This window comes from Panicum hallii, chromosome 8, assembly GCF_002211085.1.
Source record: "Panicum hallii strain FIL2 chromosome 8, PHallii_v3.1, whole genome shotgun sequence".
NCBI classification, from domain to species: Eukaryota; Viridiplantae; Streptophyta; class Magnoliopsida; order Poales; family Poaceae; genus Panicum; species Panicum hallii.
This window is the reverse complement of record NC_038049.1, coordinates 3,713,939-3,725,848: the sequence shown is the minus strand read 5'-3', so window position 1 is coordinate 3,725,848 and position 11,910 is coordinate 3,713,939. Positions and strand designations below refer to the sequence as shown.

Genomic DNA, 11,910 nt, shown 5'->3' with positions numbered 1-11,910 from the left:
GCGTGGCCGCGTCGCCGTGGCCGAGCGGACGACTGACGGAGTAGCCGGCGTGGCCGAGTCGTCGTGGCCAAGCGGGCGGCTGACGGATTAATCGGCGAGGTCGAGTCGTCATGGCCGAGCGGGCGGCTGATGTATCGACATTGCGGCGTGAGTTGAGGCCGAGACGAGTAGTTGAGGTCAGTGGCGGCACATCGACGTTGCAGCGCGAGCTTTGATCGAGATGAGTAGTTGAGGTCAGCAGGGACGCGTCTACGTTGCCGTGCGAGTTAAGGTCAGGACGAGTAGTTGAGATCGGCGGCGCCGGCGGCCGTGCAGGATTCAGCTGTCATGCCGAGTTGCCGTCGGAGCCGGTGGCTGCGCCAGAGATGCCGGCTGCTGTGTTCTAAACCTGCGGCACCGTGCATCTGGTGTCCGTCTCCGGCGGCGCGATCATGAGCCATCGTTAATCAAAGGAATTATGGAATCCATAAATCAAAACAAAACGATACTTCCTGGACGGTCGATGTGGTTCCGCTGGCGTCACCCCGTGCAGCCTTTTGCGGTGCGGTGCAGCAGCTTTTGGTGCAGCAGCTCGTAGCGATTTATTCGAAGGAGATTGAGTAGATGCATCTGAAGCTCCGTCACGTCACGCTGTCATGTTTTCCTCCGGAGATCGCGTTGCTGCCTCTGTAGTAGATGAATAGGAGATATATTTTGGAATTTCACCGATTTACATCGGAGAGTTGAACTTTACCGAGATGATCGGCGAGATCGTCGATATCACGGTAGGATATGGGAGCAGATGCCTTCGACGTCTTGGTGTCGGTGACGTGACCCTTGAAGCTGCCGTAACCGTTGGCGGTGCAGATATAGGAGCTGAAGGTGGACACCGTACCTTCGTCGAGCACAGCAGCGGTGAAGTTATACGATACCATCAAATTCTTCAGTGGATCGTTGACGAGCACCACTACTTGATACGCTACTTGTCGGTGTTTAACCTTCAAACCCAACGAAAAATACCTTCGAGGTGGTAGACTGCAGGTGCGGTGTCGCCGAGATTAGAAAATCGAAGGTGCAAGGAACACGAAACTTTAGACAAGTTTCGGCCGCAGAGAGCATAATACTCTACGTCATGGTGGTGGTTTGTATTACCTAAAATGATGGTTGGAGAGGGTCCCTGCCCGCGCTTATATAATCTAGGGGTACATGGTTACGTGGAAGTTTTAGTCCGATACTAACTTAGAGTCCTAAGTACTGCTACCCAGTACTACTTGGGTAGTTTATTTCTGTTCCCACTAGATCTCCTAAAAATATACGCTATACGTGGAGTCCTGTGGTCCTGGATCCGACGTCATGCCAATTGAAATATTTGAGGCAAAAACATTACGCCCACGAATTTTTGTGCCATTATTAGGCCGGGCTTAGGCCTGAGCTTGGGCTGGGCCGGGCGTCCGCCATCACCATTTTTACTTGTAATAAAACTGAAATAAATAATTGGGCTGGACCAAATCTGCCCAATTTTTCTTATTTTTTCTCCATGCGCAAGTAGAATTTTAAGTTTATGATACGGCGACGGGTGAGGGCATGACATCCTGTATTAGAAAAATCCTTCAAGAATTTCTCATCATTCCATAAGCATAGCCGGATAGTATTCTCCATTGCACCGAATCTGTGCATCATCATGTGCGTTGCAATTATACCGTAAAATTATTCTAATCTAACTGAAGTGCTACATACAGCATGTAGAAGTCTATCCGTGCCTATTCTTTTTATTCAGATTTAAACTTCCAGATGGCCTGGTCGGTGCATGTATAGGTCAAACGGAATTCAGAGTGACGTGGTAATAATCAAAGTTGGATGCAAGCTAGCATCTAAGCAAGGGAAGGGAAAGAGACCTTTTTAATTTTGACCACTCCGTTGGCACAAAAACGAGTATCAGGGAGCAAATGCTTACAAGTAGTAGGTCCTAACTACTATTATTATGGATAATGAGTTTGTTGGGAATTATATTGATCGAAGATAGTACGATCGAAACACAAGTTGTACTAGAAAAACATGTAGTCTACTCTAGAAAAAGAAATACTATATGGCCTCTACAATGATGCGTCAAAAAATCTCATGGGGACGTGGATCCCTCACCGTAGGAACTCATCGGTTTGCTCCTTTTCTTGAGCACAGCTCACCTGAGGTAGACCACGCACCAACACATCAATCAGTGTCTACGTTCGTTTGCCCTCAAAAGAAATATCAGTGTCTACGCGAATTCAACGGCCACAAAAGTTGCAACCGTTTCCCCCATTTTCTGGATATTTTCGATGAGAAGAACAGCAAGGAGAGCGATATGATGTTATCAACAAGAATGACGAAGAAATTAAACTATTATTACAGATGAAATGTGATCTTCACTACTATAAAAATGATTTGTAGCAACGCTCTATTTTTTTCCAGAGGCAGATCAGAGTGTAACCCATTCCTATAAAAGGAGCAGGTTACTTTAGCAGTTGAACCGTCCCTGGAAATACATCTTTAGAAGTGGGTGACACCATCACCCACTCCTGAAAATGATTCCCCCACCTGCCTCTATAAATTATTTTTTTAAAATAATTCAGAAAATTTAAATAATTTTTAAAAATATAGCTAAACACATAAAAAAAAGATGAAACTTGTACTCTAAAGCTATTGTGACTTGTAAAACAAGAAGAAAATATACCAAGCATATTTCAGTACAAATAATGCTTAAGAGTATGGAAACTACAAAGTGTGCCTTGAGTTGTATAAGATAGTAGCGTGAGGGAGCCACATTGTGGTTTCCACACTCCTAATCAGTATATACACTGAAATGTTATTTTTATAATTTTTGGTAATTCTATAGGTCACAATAGGCTACAAAATTTATTTTTTGGATGTGTTTTACTATTTTTTAAAATTAATTGAATTTGCAGTTAAATTTAAAATTATTTGTATGGGCAGGTGGGGGCCTCACCCGCCCATACAAATAGATTTTAGGGGCGGGTGAGGCCCCGCCCGTCCCTACAAATGATTTTCAAAATTATTTAAAAAAATAAATTAAATCTGAAAATATAGCAAAATACATCCAGAAAAGGTGAAACTTAACCCTAAGATTATTGTGAAGTATAGCATAAGCAAAAAAATATGCCAAGTATATTTCAATATATATAATGACTAAGAGTGTGGAAACTTTCTGACTTGAGTTGTACGAGATACTAAGTGTGGGAGAGACATATATTGTGATTTCCACACTATTAACTATTGTACATACTGAAATATGGTTGGCATAATTTTTCCGTGTTCTAGGGGTCACAATAATCTTAGGGTTAAAGTTTCACTTTTTTATGTGTTTTACTATATTTTCTAATGTAATCTTTTTTTAGAATCCAAAAAAATATTTTCAGGGGTGGGTGGCCCCACCTACCACTAGAAATGGGTTTTCAGGGGTGGGTAACCCCATCCGCCCCAAGAAATCTCATTTTTTGATATTCAAACTCCCTCCTGGACTTAGCCTATTTAGCCTATTTTTCCATTGCGCATGGATGGAACTTCGTTAGGCTGCCGGATTTTTGCCCTAGCATTAGCCGCCGCCGCCAAGCGCCTCCTCCTCAACCATCGCCACGCCGCCGCTGCCGCGCACCTCCTCATCGACCCGCGTTGTGCCAACCTCCTCTCCACCACCGTGCCCTCCTTTCTCCTTGCGTCGACGTCCCTCCCCGGGCGCGCCGCCACATCCCCGCGCGACCTCCTCCCGTCGGCGGCAGAGCTCCAGCGCGCGGGGGCCCTCCTCCCTATGACAGCCCTCCTCCTCGCAGCGCCGGCCTCCCGTGGGCTAGCTCTCGCCAGCACCCTAGCTCCCACGGAGGCCCTCCTCCTCGCGCCGCCAGCCTCCCCGCACGCGGCCTCTTCCTGTCGGCACCTGACCTCCCGCGGCGGCCCTCCTCCCTGTGGCAGCCCTCCTCCCCATGGCCGACCTCCTCCCCGAGGCCCTTCCCGGCGCGGATCTACGTGCAGGGCCCACCCTTGCACCTCCCCTCCCTATGGTCCTCCCCCTCCATGGTAGGTTCTTGTGTTTCTATTTTTCCTTTTTTTTCCATTTGAACAAAAAATGCTAAATGGAATAGGATTGTATTTTTCAGTTCATTGTACTTATTTTTTTATACATTGTAACATAGAAATGTTAAATCAAGTGCGAATATGCGTTATTAAGTGAATTTGTAAAATGTGAATGTGAATGTGAATGTCAAATTAAGTGGATATTAAATTAAGTGGATTTGTTCGTTGATTTGTAAAATGGGAATGTCAAATTTGAATGAGGATGTGTTTGTTAATTAGTGAATTTTCATGTGGATGCATTGTCATTTGAAAATGTGAGTGTGAATTCATTTGATTAGCGAGTGTAATAGTAGTTCTCGATTTGAAAAAAAGAGTATGAGAACTTTAGTAGTAAAATTGCATATCTCCTTGCATTTTTATTGAAAATACCATAGTTTGATTCAAATATTTTGACAGTCTAATGATGTATATAATGGATCCCTTGCAAACTTGTGAACCTTGACTTTTTGAGGATAAGGGATTAATTTAGAATGAATTTGTGTGCTTCACATTCTGAATTCGTCCCTTATCTTTTGACAGTCAAGGTTCTCTGAAAGTCCAAACCAACTGATAAGTGTCAAAATAGTTAATTCCTTTTTTCTATTTGAATGGTAAAACAAACCGAGACACTCTAGTGATGTATATAAGGATCTATTTCTGAAATAAATTGCATATTGAAAATGAACTGAAGAGTGTCAAACTTATTCTGTTGACTTGTGCATTCAATTATGTTTGTATTTATAAATGTGCATTCAATTAGGTTTCTATTCCAATACATATTCAAATATATCTTCATTGGCTCTCTAATGTAGAAGTAATGGATCAACCATCGTCATCTTCCCCACAAAGGAAGCATGCAACATCGCAATATGATGAAATGGAGCTAATTGCATCCCAGATGGAGTGGGACGATGAGGGCGATGTTGGAGTAGAATCTAGGGATGACAAAAGTTCTAGGGAAGGACAAGGGGCTTGGGTAGGAGGATAGTGACACGATCCGATAGATCCACATATGTTTCCTCCTAAAGAAAACCGTTCATGATCGGATATTGATCCGGATTACGTTCCGAATCAAATTCAGGTAATGACTATGCAATTATTTAGAACCTAGCATTTACTATATATTTTCATAGACTACGCATAATGACTTGCCGAAACGTATAATACATGTGAGCCTCCCACTGCGTCTGCGGATGGGTATTAGAATATGTATAGCCATCTATTGTGTTGTTTTTATGTTTACTTGTACATCAAGCCTTCCTGGCTATACATGTGAAAGTCACCCCACAATCCAAAGGTGCGTGCTGTTCTCTAATTCTCCACAAATAAGTTGCTTGCTAGTACTTGCCATGGTGCATGAGCACGAAAAGGTGGACCTCGTTGACGTCCGTCTCCGGCGTGGGCTTGCTGATCATCTTGAAGAGCATGTACCCGCGAGCGAGCCTGAACCTGCCGGTGCCGCCGACGATGGCGCGCTCGATGGTGCCCGCGAACCCGAGCACGGGGCCCTGCAACGAGAGCGTGCTCCCGGCGTAATCGCCGGCGGTGAACACGAGCGTCACGGAGGACAGGTACCCCGCGCCCACCTGCAGGCTCGTGCCGAAAAAAACGGCCTGGTACCGGCCGAGGAGCGGGGACGCGCGGTCCGGCCCCGCGCGCAGCTCGTCGTCCACCACCCCGATGCTCCCGAACGACGAGTTGGCGCCGAGCGGGGACTGCAGCACGGCGGCCGCCGTGGCGTTCGGGCCCGTGTACGTCTCGTGCACGTAGAGGTGGATGTGCGTGAGGCCGTCGCCGTCGTCTGCGACGGCGGCGGCGGACGACGTCATCAGCGCCAGGAGGGAGAGGAGGAGGAGGGGGAGCGTCAGCTTGGGCGGGGCCATGGTGAAGGCGCTCTTTTTTGGGTGCAGGACAGCATGCAGGAGGACCACCATGGTTTACATAGTACTCGCCACATGCCAGCGGCTTCCTGATGTGAGTGCAGATAATTATTTGTGCGTAGCAGTTGCGCGCCAGCTGGTTTCCCTCTGGAGATAATATTTGTTGTCACAATAATGCAGCGTTAAACAAATCACCACGTATATATTAAAATACACTAACATCTATATACCTAATCAGTATTGTTAAGTCTATCATGAAATTTGTCTTGATTGAACATTTATTTGCTATTGTAGACGTTGATTTATTTTTTTTATACATTATCAAAGTTAGAAAAATTTGACTTCAGAGAACACTAAAACGACCTATGGTCAAAGGTACTACAATTATAGCAAACTCTTGAAAAAGGTTACTTATGAATTTTTAGTTTAAATTTGAGTATCTTTAGTTTTCACAAAATGATAAAAAATCTTTAAGACCACATAAGGGGCTATATTTGTTCGGTTTTAACAGTTGGATGGTCTTTATTATCCGATTTGTAGTTAAAGGATGAAAAACAGATATTTGTGATAATTCGAGAGCGTAAACTATACTTTTTCCTTAAAAAATATAATTTTCCTAGAAAAAATGATTTTTGTTCAATCGTGATGCCATGAGCCCAGCGCGACCTTCCCCGGCAAGCAGCAGCTATGTGTGAGAGCTAAAAAACGGAGAAGAAATGGAGATAGGAGGGGACATAGAGGGAGGCGGAAAGGGCACCCAGCCCCTATTGGCGCTGGCGCCGGCCGTCAACGACGGCAGCGACGGTGGCTTGGTTGATGGCGGTTGTTTGGCCGTAGTTGCGGTTGCCACCTCACGTCACTAGGAGACAACGCCATGGGGTCACAGGGTCAACAAGGCATCATATATATAAGAACTCCAAATACAGAGAATGGTGTTATAAAAATGATTAATGGATTTTTAAACAAAAACAAGAGATGATCGACGGAGACTCGTGCTGTTTGGATCCGAGAGCTAAAATTTAGCCCTGTCACGTCGTATATTCCGATACCAATAGGAGGATTAAACATAAGCTAATTATAAAACTAATTGCAAAAGTCTATGGCTAATTCATGAGACAAATCTATTAAGCCTAATTAATTTATGATTAGCACATGTTTACTGTAGCATCACATGAGCTAATTATGGATTAATTAGATTTGATAGATTCGTCTCGCGAATTAGGCTAAAGGTTATGCAAGTATTATTAATTTATATTTAATACTTCTAATTAGTAACAAAATATTTGATATGACAGGGTTAAAGCTCCAAATACGGCCTTAGTCGTGAGGAAACTACAGTTCATCTCCGAATGAGACAGAGCAGATCAGACAAGCTGCCATAAATTGCAGGCTGCAGGATCAGCTCATCTCCAGATGCATGCCGACTGGAAACTGCAGTCAACTAACTCGTACGCGGCTCGCCGACGACGTAATCACTTACAGTAGTCGTTTCAAAGGTTACCTACCGCGGCACAGCATGCTGGATAGGTTCAGTCCGTGCCAAGCTGAAGTCGCACCTTCACCTACTGCATCTGCATGCTGCTGTGCTGGTCAAAACAAAGTCCAGTCGTCACCGGCCAGGTCCATCAAAAACGAAATTTAACAGAATCCCAGTAATTCCAAGATCAACTCATGCGCATGTACACAAAAACAAACAACTTAGTCACGAAGATATCGTAGAGAATCTGACGTCTGTATGCAGGAATAGATGCGAAGTGGACTCTGAAAATGCGACCAGAAATCTTCAGCCATAGCTAGCAATGCAAGCTGAGCTGCCTGCAGGCGTTTCACAATCTGTCTAGAAGATTTAGAAAATTCGCTGGACACGTTTGACGGTGCACAAACACCCAACCACCATGGAATGGATGCACCCATCCATGCCGTACGTTAAATAGATGGAGCTATCCCTCGTTGCAGCCATCACCACGCGCCCCTCTCCCAAGAACCAGACCTTAGAACAATCAAAGCAAACCCAGCTCATAGCCATGGCCGGCGGAAGCTTCGCGGCTCTCTCCTGCCTCCTCCTCGCGGTGGCCCTGCTCGCCGCCACGGCGGTGGGGGAAACGAAGGAGACGCACCTGCGCGTGTTCTGGCACGACGTGGTGAGCGGCGGCCCGAACGTGTCGACGGTGGCGCAGGTGGCCCAGGGCCCGGCCTCCAACGCCTCCGCCACGGGGTTCGGCTCCGTCATGGTGATCGATGACCCGCTCACCGAGGGCCCCGACCTGACGTCGAGGCTGCTCGGCCGCGCCCAGGGCACGTACGTCAGCGCCGGCAAGGACAGCCTCTCGCTGATGATGGCCATGAACTTCGTGTTCGTCGGCGGCGCCTACAACGGCAGCAGCCTCGCCATCCTCGGCGCCAACCCCGCCGAGCGCAGGGTCCGGGAGATGGCCGTGGTCGGCGGCACCGGCGCGTTCCGGTTCGCGCGCGGGTACTGCGAGGCCACGACGCGGTGGTTCAACGCCACCACCGGCGACGCCACCGTAGAGTACAACCTCTACGTCCGCCATGACTGATGAGATGTATCGTGCTGCATGCGTGCAGCCATAGTGTTTCTTGTGGTTGATTTTTTTTCTTACAAATGTAGCAGTTCATGAATGCATATTTTCTTGCGAGATGGTGCAGAATAATGAGGGATTTGTAACATTTGACTATTCAAATAAATCTCGTCTTTCATTCCTTCTGTTCGTTGTCTGTGAGTCTGTCTGAACTGGAGGAACGTTTAGTTTTGACTTAGTCAACTGTAGTCATAGGCGGCTTTCGGCCCAGTTCAAGCTGCCCGGGTCGCGGTCGTTGGGCCAAGCCCGAAATTGTGTTAGATGGGTTCTAGCCCATTATGTCTTTTTCTTAAGTTAATTTAGCCCAGTTTCAGCTGCTGTTGCTTTGCCGCATAACTGGGCTACTTTGGAAAGAAAGGAAAAATCGCATTTTCCAAAACTCTAACCTGCCAGCTTCTGATTTGGTATTGAGGATACTTGAGGAAGGTAAGTTTTGGGCTTACGCAGGTTTTAGACATCTTCAAAAGCTTTTCCCGGATGCTCTTAGCTTAAGATCGCAAAATTTGTTACATGTAATATCTTAATTGTTTTGGAACTGTTTTGGTTAAACGAGCTCGCCATCGCGAGCTCCTTGAACCTGCTATAAACTCTCTTCCTTTTTTTAATGAAATACGTGCCTAGGTCGTGAAAACTAGCTACACGGCGTGAATTTCGGCCTTTAGCCGACAGTATTCTGATTGCAGCAGCATTTGGAAGAGACATTCATTATGGCCAACGGCCATATTATTAATCTTCAAGTTAGTAGTATAGTCAACAAAAGGAGGAAAAAAATTGAACTTTTAGTAGCATGAACAATCTACTTTGTCCGTTTGGCCTCCAAAACAAACTTTGATTCAATTTACTCTTTCAGGCTGAGTCCAGCGGGCACCGTAAATGGCCCCGTATGCGTAAAAAGCACATCCGACACCAATGTAGCAGGTTCCAGCAGATACTGTAAGCGGCCTCCTATTTTGCGAGCACCTCCCGTGGCCGCGTATAGCCATGGGTTATCTCTCTTCTTCGTATTCCACCAGAACCAACCGTTTCGGCCCTATCCACATCCCTCCGTCGGGCTCTTGCGGCGCCGCTTCCGCCTCCTCGACGCCGGCCAACCATCTCCGTCGTCCGCCTCGTCCTCCGCAGGATCTCCTACGCAAGCTCCTCCAGGGCCCTACCATGGTGACCGGGGATCTGGATCTGGATGCCGAAGTTGATTCAAGGCCACTGGTGCAGCGGCGCGGCAGGAAGAGCTCCGTAACGCGTCGGGCAGTCTCTCCACCCAGCGCAGAGTCATCTTCGGCACCGGCCCTATGTTCAACGAGGTTAGACTTCAATCGCCCTCTGGATCTTGGTTTCTTGTGGATTTTGGTAGTGGATATACCACACGGATTTGGGGAACAGGCAGTACGCTTGTCGAGTGAGATGCATGTTTCTGTTTACCAGCTTGCACGATGTGAGGATGACTAAAATGATAACGTTCATCGATTTCTCCGATTTAGGGTTAATACTGATATATTTTCTATGTGTTCGATGTAAACACAATCTTGTTTTGTGCAATCTGCATTGCCTATTACATTCTGTTAAACTAAATTGAGTGAGTGTTCAGTAAGAGCCTACTAAATTGGCCACTGTTGGCAGAAAGCGAGGTGTATTCGTACGCATGGGTTTAAATGTTTATCAGGTTATTTCGAATGGATAACTACTATCAAGGAAATGCATCCGGTAGCCAGTCTTATTACCATGATGTGAGCTACACCCCGGGTATTGACCTCACTGAACCATTAAATGACACAACAGACAACCATTCTCAACAACCATATGAACAGGTATGTAAAAGTGTTGTAATTGTCATTTATTTTGTAATGTACACAACTAAAAGGGGGTGTTGTACCTCAGGGAAATGAGACTTTGGAGACTCGTGTGGACACTGTTGTGGAGGATGCGGAAAAGAGGAAGTGTGATAGGAATTATCTAAATGAAGAAGACGAAACCTTATGTTCTGCGTACCTAAATGTGTCCAAGGATCCGATTGTTGGGGCATCGCAGCAAGGGAAAGCGTACTGGGCAAGGATCACAACATATTTCAATGAGATGAGGAAGACTCCAATCCAGCGATCACTAAGTTCACTGCAGCACCGTTGGGGTGACATTCAGAAGGGCACATCAAGATTTTGTGGAGCCTTCTCTGAGATTATGAGAGGGAATGAAAGTGGGAAGAATGAAGATGACAAGGTAACACACTTGATTATCCCTTCATGTACACATTCACTTTTATACCTAATGCTGAACCTTGCTATGTAGATTAAGGACGCTCTACAACTGTTTGAAGGGACACGCAAGAAGCAATTCAGGTTCCTCCACTGTTGGTTCATTCTACGAAGAGAACAAAAGTGGAATGAGTATCTTGCAACATCGTCCACAAAGAGGACTGCGGAACCAAGCCCGCAAGGAGCTGCACCTGTTGTAGAACCAAGTGAGCAGGCCACGGTGCCCATCTCCAATGAGAGGCCTATTGGTTGAGACCGTGCAAAGAAGCAATGTGCAAGCAGCTCCTCTATTAATTCATCTTCCTGCTTTGATATTCTTCAAAAGATTCAACGAGACCGTGCCAAGTTTGAAGAGGATTTTACGGCTGTAAACAAAGATGAGTGCGACCAGATGTCATTGCGTTATGAGAGGAAGTTGGCCATTCAAGAGCAGCATTTGCAGATTGCTTCATGATCAGCGTTACTTCAAGAGAAGATATTGATGCTGCACGAGAAAGAAAGGGAGGACCGCCTCATGACTATGGACTTGGACAAGTTCTCTCCTTGGGTTCGTGATTACTACATCAATCAGCAGAAGCTCATTGCAGCTAAATCAGCTGAATAGGCTTCCAATGACCCAAATGCTAGTCGCTGAGTTGTACTTCAGTTGTGGTTTTCATCCATGTACTAATAAGTATTGTGGCTCTCGAGTTTGTGTAATCTTGTACAATTTATCTTAACTATGGTCATGTCGTTTGCTATCAGAACTAAATATGTCATACTGATTGCACACTATCTCAACTCATACAAAAAAGGGTACCAGAATTATTGCGGTCATACTGATTGCCATCGATTAAATAACTGAGTACTTCTACAATATCTTGTGCACCATGTTTTAAATATTTGCATCAGCTCATACAAACCAGAGTACCGGGTACTAAACAAAAGTACACCTGATCTTCTTTTACAAAAGCCTACTAAATACTACACAAAAGACATGATTGTCGTCACTATAATATTTGCCGGCCATCACTATCACAAAAAGTCAGCTCCATCCTTCATATTCCAGCACTAAAAAGTAACATGGTTGCCATCCTTCACTATCACAAAAGTCAGCTGTAT

The 11,910-nt window shown here is 45.7% G+C and overlaps 3 protein-coding genes across 3 annotated transcripts; 2 read left to right on the top strand and 1 right to left on the bottom strand.

Moving 5' to 3' along the window:
- Nucleotides 1-5,253: 5,253 nt before the first annotated feature.
- LOC112902912 (dirigent protein 1-like) lies at nt 5,254-6,193 on the bottom strand. The gene has a single exon (XM_025972104.1). It carries the CDS (start codon nt 6,015-6,017, stop codon nt 5,421-5,423), a length of 597 nt encoding a protein of 198 aa, XP_025827889.1. The 5' UTR covers nt 6,018-6,193; the 3' UTR covers nt 5,254-5,420.
- Nucleotides 6,194-7,776: 1,583 nt separating this feature from the next.
- On the top strand, nt 7,777-8,688 carry LOC112903088 (dirigent protein 22-like). The gene has a single exon (XM_025972302.1). The coding sequence runs from the start codon at nt 7,898-7,900 to the stop codon at nt 8,519-8,521; it is 624 nt and encodes a 207-aa protein (XP_025828087.1). The 5' UTR covers nt 7,777-7,897; the 3' UTR covers nt 8,522-8,688.
- A 1,545-nt stretch (nt 8,689-10,233) lies between these two features.
- On the top strand, nt 10,234-11,062 carry LOC112902623 (glutathione S-transferase T3-like). The gene is made up of 3 exons (XM_025971739.1): nt 10,234-10,368; nt 10,439-10,774; nt 10,844-11,062. The coding sequence occupies exons 1-3, from the start codon at nt 10,234-10,236 to the stop codon at nt 11,060-11,062; spliced, it is 690 nt and encodes a 229-aa protein (XP_025827524.1).
- Nucleotides 11,063-11,910: the final 848 nt, after the last annotated feature.